The 19131-nt window shown below is 46.5% G+C and overlaps 1 protein-coding gene across 1 annotated transcript; it reads left to right on the top strand.

The window, feature by feature from the left end:
- The first annotated feature begins 9618 nt into the window (after nt 1–9618).
- Nucleotides 9619–18711, top strand: LOC144172675 (uncharacterized). Its single transcript, XM_077701315.1, has 2 exons — nt 9619–9752; nt 17491–18711. Exons 1-2 carry the CDS (start codon nt 9653–9655, stop codon nt 17952–17954), a joined length of 564 nt encoding a protein of 187 aa, XP_077557441.1. The 5' UTR covers nt 9619–9652; the 3' UTR covers nt 17955–18711.
- The last annotated feature ends 420 nt before the right edge of the window (nt 18712–19131 follow it).

Below are 19131 nucleotides of genomic sequence, written 5' to 3'. Positions count from 1 at the left end.
CAAAACGTGAAATGCATATTAAAATGCTGCTGAGAGGCAGATATAGTGGAAAATTTAGTTAACGCTGAAACTGTGGTTCTCTGAGCGGCATCTGCGCCCGGAAGGCCACGTAAAGTAGACATAGGTGGCCCTGACCTGCGCCCACAACCAAACAGGAATCCACGTAAACATCTATCCGATACAAAATGAGAACGCAGGAAAATTTGCCGGGAATTTTTGAAAAACCTTCTGGGGAAATGCTACAACATAGGGGATTTCTGAAGCTAGAAATGGGAATTTTTATTCCCAGAAGCGAACATCACTACTTTTTTTGTGGCATTTTAAACCTTAGACCTTTCTGTCGAAATGCAATACCCTTACTGGCTAGCTCTGATTTGTTACTACTCAGTGAATACGCCCGCTCATATAAACATAATTCCTTGGGCTTTTATTGGAAACGTTCTATTTATCGTCCTATGCATGTCGATTCTGCAACTCTGCAGGACGTCTCTTCTGAGAATGCTATTAATTATGAGTGTGAAGTGAGCTTCGAATTTTTCCCCTTCAAGTTTTCGCAATGGTGTGCTCTATTGGGAAAGGGAAACTAAATACAAAAACACTAAACTCGATTGCAGGTTCTTAGCATTTCGTTGGTATCTTTGAGTGGCAAGGAATGAAATCAATATGAAGCCATTCGTTAGGCTTCAAATCAAAGCCAGGTGATTTATTTATTCTTGTTTGGTGAGCAACCCCTCCAGTTTGTTTTTACGAAATCGCAAGAATATAAAATGCTTTCTTTTTATGCATTTTCACGCTGTATGGTACTCCCTAAAAAATCACCATGGGTGGGCTTCCCCACAACACCCCAAGCGGCCAATCAGCCGGCCCAAAATATGCGAAGAGCGCGAATGACAAGGGCAATTATTCGATAAGCATGAAAAAATACAATCTTCGCTGTGACAACAGCGCGTTGTCCCAGCGAAGATTGTATTTTTTCACTCTAAATACATGATTGGCCTTGTCATTCGCCAATTTCGCATATTTGGGCCCGCTGATTGCCCGTTCTAGAGCATGGTGGTTAAGCCTACCAGCGGCGATTTCTTAGGGTCTAGAGCTGTATTAATACGCTTATTAGCTTGCACGACACAAAAAAAAGTTTGATCATACGGGAGAAAGAAAAGAGAAGATGACGATAGAGCTTAGGTATGATCATGGGCCCTCTTGGGATTCCCTTCTTCTCCTCATTTTTCTTTCCTTTCTCACATTCTAGTGGTTTCACGCAGCTCCCGTTTAGTGCAAGTGGACGTTTAACGCAAAACAGGCGCGTTAGCCGGGACCCCATAATTATACAGTACGACGAGCACTTACGTATCTCCCAGCTTCGCACTCACTAAAAATACGGAATTCAGCCTTATATGTTCCCTGAACTCGCGCACAGCTGAATTCAACGCATGTGTAGTATATAACTCCGAGGAAGTTTTTGTTTCTGTTGCTTTTTTCTCCCCTTTCAGACCTGCAGCAAGGCGGTGGTTTGGTGAGGACACCTACAGCTTCAAAGAATGGGAGGTTTCAAGCTGACGCGAACCCACCAGAACTCCGCAAGATAGTCCCAATAACTGTCCGCGGCTCTGAGATGCATCCCTTGATAAGGAGGTCAAAACTTACCGAAACAGCCTACTTAGAAAAAGAGCTATCCTACCGTTTTTTCGTCAGTTACGTAAAAGCGATGGATTTTCCTCCTGAAAAATACTTGAAGGCACCACCAAATAGCCAGTCGGAAGATTATGGGGGAGCCTCTTCCGAGGTGGGAAGGAATCGCTCCAGAAGAGAGGCCGGGAACGCGGTGTTAAAACGAAAAAAGCGTTTCATTTGGCCTTTGTTGGCTCTTAGCTGGCTCGCGTGGCCCTACGCCGCGTACTCTGGCCTCTACGGCTACTACGGATTGTACTCGCCTTTCTACTACTATTACCCGTACTACACTTACGCGTACGGCTATTATCCGTACAGATTCGTCATCAATCCCGTTTACGTGAACCCGGTTCAACCGGCAGGCGCTACCCCTGCGCCCCCTGCGGCAACTAAATGACAGTACTTGTCGGGTAAATCTGCGATTAGAGGAAACAAGGATAAAATAAAAATCGGCTTGTAAAATACATCAAACTGGTGAAATTACTGAACTACGTGTGAGACCCTTTTGCACGCACTTCCAACTTCGACGTCACCAATTTTCGGGAGCGCAAAGCTCGCTTGTCTCTGTTCACGGCGCAATGGGCTCTCGTGCATGATGGAGAAGATATAAACAGAAAATATGGCGCCACGTGCGCTTAGTTATAAAGGTTTGCGGCAACTTTTAAAGACAAAACGTATGACTGGCGCGTGAAAGTTCATCATATTACTCCAACCAAATAAACCCGTCAAGTCCTGCGGTGATCCAGCCGTCCGGAGTTTATTGCTGCTACGCGATCAAAGAAAAAATTCTTGCGTATCCCGTCGCTGTGTTCAGAAGGAAAATTTAATGAATAGCGCTGCCAGACATTGGAACTTCACTCCAGGCACATGTAACTTCAATCCGCAGTGTGACACCATAATGCAAAACGTAATACATGCTCTTATTGCGCAATATTACAGTCACAAACCCCATTACTGGAGCCACATTGTATGCTCGGCCAAGCGAGTGGCCTACTTTGCCCCTTTGAAAGCACTTATTAGCCCTTTAGTTTCGTTGTGGTTGAGAAAGATCCCTGAGTGGGGAAGACGTTTCCATAAATGGAAATTGCTTCATGATCGTGATCGGGGCTACAGCTTAGCCCTCCCTCCCCCCTTCCCTCTTTTTTTTGTTTTCATCTAAACCTACAACCACGGTAACTTGCCCACAAACTGCCTCCGTAGCTCTACAAGCCACAGCGTTAATATGAACTTAATGAAAGGTGCGAAGCGTGGCCTGAGTTCAGGTCTAATCCTCGACGGAAGTGTCTCCATAAACCGCAGGAAATTTACCACCCGCGCAGCCCTGCATGTCTTGCATTCTATTTTGCTACCTTTCACTGCAAGGTGAGTGAAAATGGCAAACGTGTTTTCTTTTTAATGTGCGGCAGCAGTCATATACGTTCCTGCAGCATGAGCAGATCGGGGCGGGGCATAGCCTTCGGCGTCTTCAAACTGGCAGCAGTGGCTCGTAGCGACCAAGGACGAGCATACGGTGCATTTAAATTTAGCGTACGCTGCATACTTAAAGGGACACTGAAGTGAATTTGTCAAGCTCCCGTTTTTGCTTGCACTGCGTAGACTGGCTCAAATTAGCACACTTTTCATCGTTTATCCGGTTGACAAATGGGTAATTATTTTACAAAGCGCGAAAGAAGAAAAACTACCATGCGCGGTTTGCGGCGGCCGCACCAACTAAGGCTGTGACGTTGAGAGGAGGGGCGCCGTGATTGGACGATGCCCAAGGTTAGCAATCACACAAGTTTCGGTTTCGGTTTCGGTTCTGTAAAACATAACCAATGGCTTTGTTGGATGGGCATTCTCAATATCTCAGTAATCATCGTACCGCGCTTCTGCCATGTTGTCGGCTGTAAAATGCACAAGATAAGCCTCCCAGGACGGCTTGTAGTCGTAGCATTCACTAGCCGAGACCTACGCAGTGCATGAACGCCCTCCGTACCAGCAGACGCCCAAATGTCATGCGCTTTTCCCCCATATTTGGAGCTTGCCTCCCTCATGCCTGTATCGTAAAAAGCGTGTTCGCACCAGGCCAAGGGTCTGTTGATTCTGGCCTGTGCCCACTGCCTGCAAGCAGTCGGTGCTTATGGCAACAGCACGCCAACGAGAACTCGCTAGCGCGCCAGTGCCAGCCTGCGCGCGTTTTGTGAACTAGTTCGTGTAGCCATGAACGTTGCGGCCCCAAAAAAAGTGAACTCAATATAGAAAACATCGGCGGAAAACAAAAAAGTTAACTTACAAAAAAAAAAAAAAAAGCACGTACCCGCGGGGATTCGAACTCGTGACTCGCAAAACATTTGCCGTGAATTCCTAGAGCCTCAGACCGCTAGGCCACGGAGCGGGACGCCAATGTCTTGCTAATATAGGGTATATATTGTACAACCGGTTTACACTTTTATTTAGTTTTGGCATTTCAAGCCGCTTAGGTGACTATTTGTTGTACTGCGATCGTGCAGTAAGCGTCGCCCGAGTTTCCACAGTAGCTTACGTCTAGCAATTGCATTTCGTAGACGGAAAAGCGTTCGCAGATGCGTAGTCGTGCTGCTGACCGCTGTGCTTGTTCGCCCAGCGCAAAAACGTGCTTCCCGCGCCCTAGTTTTACGCTGTACGGTAAAAATATCAGTTGATTTTATTTGCTTAGTACCTATATTGACTTCGCTGACTCTTCTCCCGCCTTCAAGAGGCCTTATATTTTCCTGCTGGCGTACCAGTCAGCGAAGCGTCGCATGTGCAGCGCTTGTGTGAAGCGACCTTGACTTGGAGCTAGATACAGTGTACAAACAAACCAAGTAAAGAAAGGCACATTCTTCCATTCACAAACGTGTCCTGGCTTCGTTTCAACTAAGCGAACGAATTGCGACCAAGCATTTTTTTTTAACCTCCTTGATTGCGACGACCCGCCGGCGGCCGGCGGACGAAACGCTGGGCCGACTGGCTCTGTCGGCCGGGGAGCCGTGCAGTAGCGCAGCCGTGGCGCAGCCAATTGCCAGCTCATCCCCTCCTGACGTCACACGAAAACGCCACAGAAAATGGGCGAGCGTAAAGAGAGGAGGACAGCGTTTTCGAATTAGTTTTTCTACTAAATAAAATCGCGTAAACGCGCCTAGAGTGGTCGAAACATGGCCTGGGGACTCCGGACTACAATTTGCGCTAGTTATCCCGCAATGTTTACATATCACTTCAGTGTCCCTTTAAACGATCGACGGGGACGAGTAAAGAAACAAGCCATACCAATGTCGCGAACTTGCAGCTGGTTTATTTAAAGGGTTGATACACGCATATAAGCTTGCGATGTGATAGTGCGGAGTACAACCTGGGTGCAAGAAAGATTCAACAAATTTTCGACATTCACGCTTTGCTCAAGAACCGGGTCCTGATTCGTGAGCACGCAGACAAAACTTATCAAAACAGTGCTCTAGATTAAAAATGAATTAAACCCAGAAAAAAAGGAGGGCCTAGCTGCAAAAAGCAGGAAGAAGCAGTATCAGTATTGAGACCCCCGTCTTGAGCATCTGTGTTTCGTTTGGCCTGCATAGAAACTGGGCCGGTTTGCGCCGAACCGAAACGCGGTGCGGCGCAAATATATTGAAAAATATTAAAATATTGAAATTATTAAAAGTATATTGAAGTTGTAGGCCTTCGAAACTTGTATATATTTGTCTGCGAACGGTGTTTATGTGTAAACAGGGTTCAATGGTTCGTTAACATAATCACCTACACGTTGAAACAGTACAAGAGACGCGGGGATAGTAACAATGTTTTAGCTGGACAGCTCGCCTCAACACCATGAAAGAGAAACAGCGTTTGTATCTAATGCCGCACTCGACCTCCATAACAACCGAAAAGTTTTCTGCCTAAACAGTCATTCATAAGTTATTTTCAGTTTAAACGTTTTACTCACTCACTCACTCACTCACTCACTCACTCACTCACTCACTCACTCACTCACTCACTCACTCACTCACTCACTCACTCACTCACTCACTCACTCACTCACTCACTCACTCACTCAACACAAACTGGAGAACTTCGTTCCATATTTGGTGCCAACCGATGTATTGCCCTGAAGAGTATTCACTAGCCACTATGCTTTCTCATCGCCCAAAAAAGTGCTCAAGCGGCTTGTCGTGGCTATGGGCCCAGTCACACTGTTTCAAGACCCCGTATGTCGCCATTTCGCACTGTTTTCTGCACTAGAGTTAGCAGCTCAAGATGCCGTCATTTCCGTTACAGCAAGCCTGTCCGCACCTTTCTGCGCTAAAAAAAGCGCTCACCTCCAGAGTGGAACTGGCGAGAAAAAAAAAACACGAAACGTTGCGAGCCTCATGCATCCTACAGAGGCACGCAACATCTTCGTACGTGTACAGCTGGCTTGAATGCAAGCCACTTTTGTCACGCCATTTTGAAAGACAAGTTTATACCTTTCCCGAGCGGTACTCACCACGTTCACGCAAAGATGGCTTGGCTAAAAATTATGCTCTTGACTTGCGGGGTCTTCCACACTGGTAAGGGCGCAAGTAATTTTTCGCTTAATAGTTTTTGATTCTCAGCCACTGTTGGTACTTTATAAACCATGTGCAGTAACCTCGACACGTGCTGCTCTGTGGCGTTTGCAGTTTCGTCCGCTGACTCGCACCACATATCCAAGCGAACTTACGGCATGATGCGGGGTGGCTACCGCGGTGGCTACAGGGGAGGATTCGGAGGAGGCTACCGGCGAATGGGATCCTCTGGTGCCTATCGAGGATTCGGCGGCGGTTACAGGGGCTACGGGGGTGGGGGCTACGGGGGTGGGGGCTACGGGGGTGGAGGCTTCGGTGGGGGAGGCTTCGGAGGAGGCCTGAACGCCTTGACCACAACCCTCTACAGCAGAATTCTGGACGGCATGTATGGGGGTGGATTCGGCGGCATCCAGTACGTATACGTGCCAGTATACGTGCCAGTGGACGACGGTACAGTGGTGGTGGTGGACGACGGTGGAGGCTACGACATCGACGGCCCGGGCATTATCGACATCGGTGGTGACGGAGGTGAGCTGGATTTTGGAGGCGTCGGGAACAACGAGGCCGCGTTCTACTTACACAGTGACGCTAAGACAGCCGTGCGCGTTAGGCCTAAGGGCCAGCCAACGCGGCGCCTACGCATCGGCAAGGAGCGCGTCGTGCAGAGAGCCACCGAGCTGGGTCTCGGCAGGACCTATGCGCTGACACCGCCCACAAGGCCCTCATCCCGCAGCGAACAGGGTTAGGGCCCCCGACAAGCATCGCCAGGAAGAAGCATTTTTGACTTGACGAAAACGCAGCACGCTGGCAGAAGAAGAAAGCAATGTCCGTTATTGCGGAAGCCTGGAATGCAGACATACATGGTACATTTCGGAAATGCTGTCTTGACTGAAAATCCATTTCCCTCTCCCCTCCTTCCACCATCTCCGTGCCTTCAACCGCGAAATTGCTTTTCATATTGTTTACAACCTTTCATAAGAGCGAAATTGCCGTGGCATGGTTGAAGCATACAGGGAGATGTTGAATTATTCTCTTCTTGCCTGTTTTCACTTTTTGCGGTTACACTGTACACACGTTCGTAAAATTGTGTTTTTAATATTATAACGCTGTCACACGAAGTATCCGCCAGCCACTTATTCTGACAGGTTACAGTGGGGCTTTTCATTTGTCTTTTTTTGACTAATTATTAGGGAAAGTTGCCAAGGCGGGATAAGTTTCCGCGAAGGAAAACTTTAACATTCACACGAAATGCAACCGTACGGCTGCACGGGAGGCTGTACAGCTTTCTCAGAAACTTCATAGTTGAAGAAAAGTTCGTCCTGGTCCAGGATTCTAACCCGGGACCCACCGCTTATCTAGCCCAGTCTCTCTGCCATCTGAGCTTTTGAGGAGGCCGGCCGTTTGTAGCGTGAGAGCGAATTAATCAACAACTCAGACAAGGACGAATTTTTCAATAGCGAAATTTCTGAGAAAGCTTTATAGCTTTTCTTTACAGCCATGCGGCTGTATTTCTCGTGGGCGTCAAATTTTCGCTTTGCATTAGTGTAAGACGGGTGAAGAACGAAGTAGATGCTTAGTTCAGAAAAGCTTGATGTCGGGCTAGTTGGTGTAACATGCTTTTGAACGTAAGTTGCGCTTGTTGTGAACACTGAGGCGGACACGGGAAAAAAAGTAGACTTTCAAGAGAAGACGGCGCCGTCTTCTCGTGAAAGTCTACGTTTTTTTCCCGTGTCCGTCTCAGTGTTCACAACAAGCGAAACTTAGGTTCAAAAGCATAGATGCCTAGGCTAGGCCATAATTTGTTGAACCTGTTCTTAATATCTTTTAGCTACGATGGGCTAGCGGTAACTCCTGGCTATGTCCAAGGGTGTTAATATCAACGGTTCTAACCCATATTTAGGAAACCGTAAAAACGGGTAATTGGGCCCCATATCGAGATCCACCCATCAGTTGGTGTATAGAATAAACTCTAAAACTGATTTGTAGACATTGGGAAATGTTTGACGTATCAGCAAAAACCAGTTTGATATATGAACGGGCCTATACGAGATAATCAAGAATTTCCAAAAGAGCAAAGTTCAGCCCTCCTCACCCTATTAGAGGTGTAACTCTAAGTATTGAGCTTTATTGAGTGTCCGCGATACGTTACAGAGAGTGATAGTGTTGCGTGATAATTTTACGCCGCTTAACAATACAGGAATGCACCCACGAGGGGGGCAGTATGCTGTGTCCACACGAGGCGCTCGACAGCGCGACGCTTGGCGTTCGCTTAAGTGTTCGCTTAAGACGCAGTTCGCGGTCCCTTCCTGAGACGCACTTCACGCCGCCGACATAGAGGCTCATCATCGCTGCCATCGGGAGAACCCGCGAGTGAGTGCTGCCTCAGCGCACTGGTGCTGCGCCCAAATATCGCCTTAGGGAGTATCGTAATCGCCAGCCACTTTATTTAAATATAGAACACCAGTATTAAAAGACCCACTCTAAGGAATCGCGACATAGCGTTGACTATTCATTCCCTTCCATCCTGTTTCGGGGCATGCGCGTATTGCGCGGGGCCTGTGCCCTCCCTCACTTGGTCCCCAACTCTCCCATGTCCGAAGTTGCTGGAGCAACACTAGCCCCACCATATGCGGCTTACGTAGGTACCCTTTCAGTGACCATCTCTGCCCCGTTCTTTAGCCTCTATAGCATTACGAAGTCCTCTGGCACATCCTGGGCTCATTTAGTGTTCCCACTGTTCATGTACCGGGATCTTCACCGCACGAAAAACGAGGACCCAGACCGTGCACTAAGATATGTTGCGCAGAACCCGCTCTATATATTTTCCTCGAACTTCCCTATGCAAATGTTTCTAGCAATGCGCAGCCAATTTACTTTAGGTTGGCGCCATGGATAGGTTTTGTTTGCTTTTGTATTCTAATTCTTATTGTTGCGTAGAAACGTCTACATTTGTAACAATTCATTTGATTATTTGAGTTGCTGTGAGAGTCCTACGCGCCAAACGAGACCAAGGTGATCAGACATTAAGATAAATCACCATAACGGTGATGCATGATGCACTGTTTCTTTTTTCAGTAAATAAAGGGGGTGTGGTGGAATGGAAGATGGAAGTCGAAATGTTACTCGTCAATATTTTTCGTGCCACTTGAGTAATACAATACGAGAAAGGACACAACGTCGCTTTAGAATCAGTGGAAAACCCAAGCCATGCTTGCTGACGCCGACACGAATGGAAGGAGGTCGGCCAGGCGTGTATTCTTGACACAGGCGACACACAGTCGCTTAGAATTGAGTTCGCGGCACCACCTGCCCGTGTCAAGCTGTTCTCGGGAGTCAAAGCTCGTGCTCCGCTTTCACGCGGCTCACCTGCATCTGACCGATCTAAACCTCGAGAGTCGAAGCCGAATGACACCGAACAACTTGAGGCCTGCAAACTTGGATGCGCCGCAATGTTTACCCTGACTGATCGGTACAGGCTCCTGTTCATTGCTGGAATCAGCTTTGCCACCAACGTTCCAATGCTGAAAGCCAATCCAGCCTTGACATCCGGTAAGTATTAAGTCAATCATTCGCTTACTAATTACCCACGATAGTCTCTGTTTTCTTGCACATCACCATGTTTAAGCAATATCTAAAAAATCTTGGATTCTATCTCACCTGTAACTTTACTCCTTGCATCGCAGCGAATGTCTCCCACTTCATTGCTGCGGCTTCCTTGACCACGTTGCAGTATCTGAAAAGCTTGGATCACCAAGAACATTTCTCGGTCGCGCCATTCGCATAAGAAGGGGCATTCTAACTTATCAATAGAAAAATTCTCAAAATAGGTCACAGCCACATGTTATTTTTAATTGGTACCTTATGTGAACAGACCGCGTGTTGTCTTTTAATACTTTCACACTGAGCTCACTGTTCGTTCTTTTAATTGTGTCTGCAATTTCAAGTAACTCTGGCACGCCCAGAAGCTGCAGTAATATTTTCACAGATAAGCATTCCTTCTCTCTGAGAATTCTCTGAGAATTCTCCGCCACTAACAAAGGCGTCTGTGACTGGGTTTTATAGTAGCCACCACTCTATCAAATCCGAAATGTACAAATATGGCGAATTGGGGACAATTTCACGCAGAATTCCTAATGTGTGTGATAGCCAATCCGGGCAGTGTTTCAGTAGTTGCAGACCAGAACGCTTAATACTTATAGAACTAAAAAATCAGAGAACCTACAACAATTTGAACAGGTATTCAATAAATTAAAGAAAATTAATATAAATGAACTAAATTTGCTTTGTTTACGCCGCAGTAAAGTCTGTGGAACGTTTTTCGCTTTTGCAGTTTCCGGTTACACGGAAGAAGGCATTAAGTGCACATGATTCAGCACGGAAATGCTGGGAGATGTCGATTGCTGCTAAATCAGACCCAGCTTTCTCGCTCAAAATTACAACCTTTCGGGAACCTAGAAACACCACTTTAGGAAAATGATATTTGGCATAAAGGTAGAAGTCAACGTGAAGATTAAAACTCTAAAAATACATTTCAGGTTTCTGAATATTTTTTTGTGTAATTCGCTGTCAAATCTAACTCCTCATGCATTTCTATGGGATAGTTCCCATGGCTCAGGAACCCAGTCGCGCAACTTGCGCGACTTGAAACTGTGCACAAAGCAAGTATTCACCCTAAATATTAGCTGTGCAAAAGAACTTTTCATTTCGCGAAAAAATTGCAGAGTAATCACTGTTTAAAGGATTGCCATGAGCGGGAAAGCTGCACATGTTCTGAGATCTAATCACCCACGCAGGTAAAGTCAATTAACAAGTCTAGGATCAGAATATATATTTCCGTTCTTCAATTTCTATTTTCCTTTAAATTGGTTCAACAGCAACCACTACTTGATGAACGATATAATCTACATGAATCAACATGTCATTTAGCCTTTTGCCATAATGAGACAGTGCCAGGACAAGAAGAGGTGGCATATGTTTCTGCAAAAATAATCGGCCTTCTGGCACGAAAGTACTTAGACGGATTCATAATTACTTGCTTCAGCTTGGAAGGCTGCCAAGCAGGTCTCTTTGCAAAATCCCGGCAGGAACCCTTGTCTATGAACTCTTTTCGTTCCGTACACCTCACAATTTGCTTATGTTAGGTCATGGAAAACATAAGCGCCTCGAGGCATTAATGGTGGGACAAAAACGCGCTATCTTGAACTGATAGTATCGGAGGGTTTTGCAAGCGCAGTTCAACTATGGACGCGATACTCGACATTGTGATTCAAGCGGAACACGAATGAATTTGCAACAGGGAATTCTTGGGATCTTGCTTCATATTAAAAGAGCATACGACATTGTAATTCGTCCTCACATGTTACTCGGCTAGCTTCGAATTGGGGGAACGGGTAAAGAAAGCTCTGCAGTAGGCGGCAGCATTTTTGCAGGGCAGATATTTGTTTCGACCGTATGAAGGGGAAAACGCGAAACTTAAAGTGTAGCAGGGAGGTCCGCGGGGAAGCGTGGTAGCTAAGTTCTTTTCTTTTTAACACCGTTATGACTGATCTTCCCGGTGTATTACGAATGCACCACCAGCTTGCATGCATCATTGCATCATTGCATCATTGTCTTGTTAGAGGTTACGCGAAGATAGAATACAGGTTTGGTTCATTCAAGACACTGCTTTAGTCATGACAATGATGGTGATTTTAACGCGAACTTCCAACAACTGAACTACATTTTAAGGAAAGCAGATGAAGCAGTGGTGACTCACCAGTAGTGACTCACCAGTAGTGACTCCCCAGTGGTGACTCGACAGGTCCTTACGACGTTGGCGAGATTTGTTTGTCTATTTGGCGGCCGATTGCCAAAGCCGCTGCCAAGAAACACACGCGCGCATGCACGCATTCCGGTACACACACACACACACACACACACACACACACACACACACACACACACACACACACACACACACACACACACACACACACACACACACACACACACACACACACACACACACGCACGCACACACACGCGCGCACACACACACACACACACACGCACACACCCACACACCCACACACACACACACACACGCACACACGCACACACACACACGCACACACACAACCCGTCACCCGTGGGGCTTGACAACCACATTCACTTGGTCTAATTAGGGCAGAGCACTCCTTTTGCTACTACATTTGGTGCATGCTAACTGCGCTTCTCCATGACCCAATATCTAATAATACAATGTTCGAGTTTACAAAGGGGCAGGTTTTTTACCATCGTGCCAAAACATCTCATTCCCGCTCTTTCTGATCTCACTGAGGAGGCATCCGGCGTCTTCACTACTCTGCAGTCTCCCTCCTAGTCATTTGGCCTCAAGCTAGGAGAGAAATTTGTGATGCAGTGTGGACGTTGGAAGAATCCGCTTCCTCTACGGTTACTACAGTGGCCTTATCCTGATGTGATACCTGCAGCATCTGGGGGGTTACGCGTAGAGGATACATCTGCCCTCCAAGGCACGCCATAGAAGGTAGCTGCGGATTGATTGAGACTATTTAGGTTACTTTGCAGTGCACGAACTATGACTCACACGTTCGTTAGACCAGAAAAAGAACACCCGCTACCGGGAATCGAACCCTCGACCTTGTGCCTAGCAGTACAACGCCGTTTGCCAAAGCGGCGATCTGTAGGGGCAGGTTCAAGACGTGAAGGAGGGATTTCGTTACGTACCTGTATATATTAGATGGAGCCAGGCATACTACATCATCTACGCCCCCAAAAAATTGCAGCTTCTGTCTTGTGTATTATTATGATATAGTATAAAAATCAATGACAGGCAGCGGGTTTTTTCGGCACTGGGCTGTAACTCCACCGCAGTTACTGAAAACGACTTGTAGAGGATGGGCACACGGACATAGCTTATGCTGGAGCTAATTCAGGAGTTTTAAAATTGATTTAGCCCAGACACAGAAGGCCGAAAGAAGGAAATTACAGGATTTAATACGACTTCCGTGAGTATTTTCGTGATAAAACCTAGTTTGAGGCATTTAAGGGGCTGTGAAGACGAAACAAAGTTTGGTTCATCTGAAACATTGTCATGCAAGTATAAAATTACGTCAGTTTTAACCAGTGTTGTACGGAACGGCGTTACAAGGAACGGCGTTCCTGGAGCTAGTTCCTTTTTGGAGGAACGGAGGAACGCCACCATTCCATTAATGGTCGGTGGAACTGTAACGGTAACTCGTTAGGTTTTTGAAGGAACGGCAGGAATGGCGTTCCTGCCGTTACATCGTTAGGATTTGGCTGTTTTTGATGCCAAGGCTAGAGTACAAAAATCTACAAGTCGCTACTGCGTATCTCTTCAGCCGTACGTGCTTCCTCGAAGGTCAAAGGCAGAAGAATAACCACGCAGCAAACCGCAGCTTGTGCTTGCTTTCATGCTGGTTGAGCTTACGTGGCGTTCGACGGGTGAATAGCGTAGCCACGAGAATTCTTTTCACCCATCGTTTGTATGGGGAGGCCAGGATGCGCGTGTGGCCGATAGAATTGTTCCCTCGCGGGGAAAGATTGTCTAAGACGGGATCCGGACATTTCGGTGTTCGACATTTCGGTGCAGGACGTTTCGGTGCGGACATTTTGAGTCACGGGATGTCTCAGGCGTTCTTGGAACATTTTAGCTTTAATAATGTAATTTCGTGACTTGATATAATTTTACGTTCGAGACTTGTGCTTGCGCCGCCGTGCGTGGAAACGAACGCTAAACCCTGGCGGAGCATTGCCACGTAAAACCCAATTTCTGTAGTAGATGGTAAAAATCAACCTGGTTAATTTGCGTCCGTTCAACCTTTTTCTTTAATTTAACATTCAAGTGAACAGCTCTAATATTTTAAGTGTTACCAAAGAGCTTTGCTTTCACTTCCCCCAACGATGCAAGACGCTGCTGCTTTTAGTCCATTCCTCCCCCCCCCCCCCCAAAGCAAAACTTCCGCAAAAAAAAAAAAAAACAGAAAAACGAGGTCGATTAGGCGCATGTGCATTCCGTTTTAATTATTTTCTCAATTAATCTCGTCTCCGTTGCATTCGGTGTCGGCTCTACTTAAAACTAACCAACCAACGATCGCACTTACGGTGGCGTTAGTTTGGGGAGGGGAAGGCTGAGCCCCGCCGGCTACCAGCCCCCTTGGTAGAGAGAGAGGGGTGTCACTTCGAAAGCTTGAAGACGAGTGTTACTGCCCTCGTCACACCAGCCTATTCATGTTTTTTCTCCTAATAATGGAAGAAAGCGATGTATGCCTGGGTTGTCCATGATATGCGCGACTGGAAGAGTTAATTTCCAATGGGGCGACTGAAGGCGAAGAAAGAGCGATTCCTGGAGAGATGGCGCCGTCGGTATGACCGGGAAGCGCGGAAGGGTGTCGCCAGCAAGTTTGTTCCTCGAGGGGGGAGACAGGGCCCAACGAAAGTGGCCATTGTGTCCTCAGCGGCTTTTTGGGTGGCTTTTTGTTGCACATTATAGAGGTTTTGTGAGCTCATGGTGAATGTAAAGCTGTTTCCTGTATCCCTGAGGTGATGCTTCGGAGACCGTGAACTCCGCCAGGCCTGTAAGATTTTCAGGGGAAACTGAAAAGAATATGACTGAAAAATTAATATGGTCCATATTCAAGCGTAAAGGCGGGAGTGTGTGTGTGTGTGTGTGCGTTGGGGGGGGGGTTGAGGGGAGGGTGCTAGGACAAAGAATTAAAATGCGGTGAATGTAAGCATGTAAACATAAAATGGAGGGTAGTTTTCCCGAACAGAATGGGTGGTATTAGTATGTACAACCCGCACGCGCTTCATCAACATTTAGGAGATATAGAAGCTGCGTCTGTTTTCAAAAAGGCCCGTTCTTCCTCCACAACAATATCCTAGACCAGTGTTCGCAAATTAATTTTAGCAAGGCAGCCCAGCCTACGTAATACTCTTCACAAGATTTTCTGCATTCTGGTGGGCTAGCTAATGTTTCTTACTTTTTGAATATTGAGAGTGTGCATGTAATTCATGTAATTTGAGGGTGTGTAATTTTAAAAAAATACAAAAAAGGCGTTAGACCATCGTAAACACCGGTTTATTGTCTTAGCTAAAAAAGAGGGAACATAAATTAACAACCTGTCGTAAAAAAAAATACGTGTGCTGAAGAATTAAATCAGCTGCATAACAGGTGTCCCCAGGAAGAGGTATTAAACAAAAATATATAAATGCAGAATTTCTAAAAATACCTTGCAAAGATCAAACATGGCATCAATAAAAAAATAAATTCACTGCTCCAGATTGTTGTCCATGACCCACGTTAAGCGGAAATAAAAATATAACGGCTGTCGCAAACTGGCAAGCACCGGATAATTTGGTCGCCGAAAAGTGTGCGCACCGACATGTACGTACACAGAAATGTCCGTGCACCGAAACGCCCGTACATCGACGTGTCCGTACACCGAAATGTCCGTATACCGACATTTCCGCACCGATATATCCTGCACCGAAATGTCCTAGACCCGCCTGGAGTTTGTCCGCTTCTCCTTGAAAAAATCCGCCTAGGAGCGTTTCTTTTGATCATTTTTATCTCCAGATAATCTGCTGCCGGCGGTGTTAATATTCGTATAATATACGTAGTTCGATGTGAGTTTTAAATTTCTCACTTAATGTTGCGCCAGGATTATCCCCAACTATATTTTAATTTAAAAACCTAATTGTAACGTTAATGTAACGACACGTTCCAATTTTCGAAGTGGAACTGGAACGCGTTCCTTTCGCAATAAAGGAACGTGTAACGGGAACTCGTTTCAAAATTGGGAAGGAACGAGGAACGAGCTTTCGTTCCTATTTTAGAGGAACGTGTACAACACTGGTTTTAACGTAGGCTTCAAAAACATTCGCTAGATAACGAGTAAAAGCTATGAAAGAGTGGCTACTGGCCAGCCGCCTTCTCGTATACTCTCTCACTGACGTCACAGGGACCAGTTTGGGTTACTGGAGGCCGCCGACAAAAGCTACAGTCATTAAACAAGATCACGCCGTTGCACAAGGCCTCTGATTTCATTTCATCACTCCGCACTAATACTTGCATAGGGTTACCACATTGATTACTCTATTTTTGGTACCCCCGTAATTACTTCACTCCTCACCGTTGCATGGACTAAAATTTGAAAGTGTATCTATGTTAGGATACTCTTGGGGAAAAACAAGTTGTTGAAGGCGAGAATGGAGTTGAGCGAGTTATCAAATATAGTTTTTTTAAATACAACAATGATTTATTTTAGCCGCAGCGATGGCTCAAAGGTACGGCACTCGCCTCGTATGCGGGAGGTACCGGGTTGGAATCCGTGTACCGCCGGGCACCCACCGGTTTCTTTATTGGGTATAGTGGTCCCTGGTTGAGTGCGTACCGTTGAAAAGGGAATTCACGTCTGGAAAACTGCCTTTACCCGTGCGAGGGGCTCCTGACCCTTGTCCACCTGGCGGGACGCCCGGCCTTCTAGAACACCGCATTTCAGTTAAAATTTCAGTTGGGCGACTCTACTGTGGAACAAACCCGACCTCACGAAAGTAAGAATGTCCACGAAATCTTTTTGTTTAATTAATTATTCTGTGTTTCGAAAAGGACACTGCTCATCATACCAGTGTGTGTAATGCAGTGGCCAACGGCGCAAGCGCCGTATTCGGTGAACAGTTTCTAACGAAGGCGCCACATGCACTTGCTAAATTGAGTCTAAAAACAACCGTGATCTTATTTTCTTGTTATTGTGTTTTGTTTGTTGTTATTGGTTCTTTTTTCAATTCTTTAACAAAAAGAGCCTGGTAGCGACAGCTTTAGAATGCTCAAGGAATGAATGCATAAAGGTAGCTGTTAAAAATCACAGTGCGTGCCTTTCTGAACTACGCCTGAGTTGCGAATACATGCAGGCAAGCCTGAAGCCAGTGCGCTGAACAAAGAACCTTCTCAAAGCAGGACAGGGACTTATAGTTAAAGCTGAAATTTTATTTCAAGGTTTCAAGGTTTATTCAATAAATGTTTGCTGTACACATGCGCAATTGATGTTAGTACAGAAGGAGGTCCCGAAGTAAACACTGTCAGGGGGACCTCCTGATCTATCCTGATCCTGGTCCTGATCCTGATCCTGAATAATTTGATCTGTATGTTAATTTTTTATTTGACTTTTGTGATGAAATGACGCACGAACTTTTCTTGTCGTAATTGTGACGAAAGCCTTTTGGCTGCCCACTGCGGCAGGAAACAACGCATCTACCCTTTTCCTAGAGCTGAACGTTTCAACGTGGGTTCGCGAAGAAGCCCCGGATGGTGCGGCGAGAGTGGCGAGGCAGATCCCGGTGTACAACCGACGCGTCGGCTTCCTCCCCTTCGGCGTCCGATTGGGCGGCCCTTTCGGCGGCCTGACGGCGGGAGCAGGCTTCGCAGGGGGCCCCTTCGGCGGCCTGTTCGGCGGCCCTTTCGGTTCAGGCATCGGAGCCGGCATCGGAGCCGGAATCGGAGCAGGCATCGGAGCTGGCTTCGGAACAGGATTCGGGAGCACTTTGGGCGGCTTCCTGCCCCTCCGGGGTCCGTCCTCGTCTATCCTTGTGCCCCAGCTGCTCCTCGGCTACCAGAGGCCCTTTCTGCCCTTCATCGTGGGCATACCGTACCCAGTGTACATTCCCGTACTGCCCACCGGCGGCGCTGGTATCTTCGGTGGTGACATCGGCTTAGATGGTGTGGCAACTTGACACGCGCAAGTCGCACACAGGTGTTCTAGGACACGTACCATGGCCTCCTTCCCCGGCCGTGTTCTTTACCCTTGTTGCCAGCTAGATATTCGTTTCAGCGCCGGGTATCGAAATTTAGTTTTGTTAAACAATGAAGCTCAAAGCCAGGCTTGCGGGTAGCGTTATGCAGACGTCACGTAAGAGCTAGCTGAGATCCACGCGTGGTGTGGTAGGACTGACGTAAGCGGGACACCGAAATTATTCCGTAGAGTCGCTTAGAGTAGCTCAATTCTGATTCCGTACCAATCCCCTGCAGTGTTCGTTTTGTCTTTCTAAGTTAAAGGTGTTTCTTAGTGGGGAAACGTTTTTTATATTAATATGGCAAACTAAGGGATTATTGCAGTCTTTGTATACTCGTAGTGTATATCCCATAGTTATAAAAAAGCAAAGCTAAATAATAAATCCACACTAAAACACTAAAAGGATATTCACCAGTGAACGGCATAACGTTGACCTTGGTATTTAGTGCTCGTGATTGTTAGCCTCATACTAAATGGGTTTACATGTCTTTTTAGCATAGAGGCATGCGCTCCATAACGGTCACGCACTCCCTTAAGCTGAAAAAAATAATGGGACCGTCTGTATCGAATGCTTTCATGTCCACACGAAGCGGCCAAAATTAGGCAGATCTATCCTGCTTATTGTCGTCATCTGTTGAAGCCTGTGTAAAAATATGTTTAACTGTGAAGACACTGCGCTGCTTAGGTTTACGAAGTTTTACACAACGTTTTTGTGTTCTTCTTTCGCCGTTTTTCGAAAAACTCGGAAAATAAAGTCAATTGTTAGTTGCGCTTCTGTCTGTGTGTGTCGTCTGTCTCCTATGTCTTCGTAAACCTAAGCAGCGCCGTGTTTTCACAGTTGCGATGTACCAACTAGCCCACAAGCATGCACTCCTTGAGAGTATTTTGTTTTTATTGATACCGGTTCGTTATCCTCATTTCCCGCCCTCACAGGTGGCCAACGCAATATCTAGAAGTATACGGCGAAAATTCGACCGCATGCCTCCCCGAAGAAAGTTAAGTTATACACTGACCACTGCAATCTGGACTTCGAAAAACAAATGATGCGCTCAGCACACGTAACGCTATTGAACATGGAATCTTAAGTTCAAGCCATTAGCGCAAAATATGTTTCCAGA

The sequence above is a fragment of the Haemaphysalis longicornis genome, unplaced genomic scaffold, assembly GCF_048455015.1.
Source record: "Haemaphysalis longicornis isolate Haplotype H1 unplaced genomic scaffold, Haemaphysalis longicornis Haplotype H1 scaffold_1, whole genome shotgun sequence".
NCBI classification, from domain to species: domain Eukaryota; kingdom Metazoa; phylum Arthropoda; class Arachnida; order Ixodida; family Ixodidae; genus Haemaphysalis; species Haemaphysalis longicornis.
Note: the sequence above shows the minus strand (reverse complement) of the source record. Positions and strands in the feature narration are given on the sequence as shown.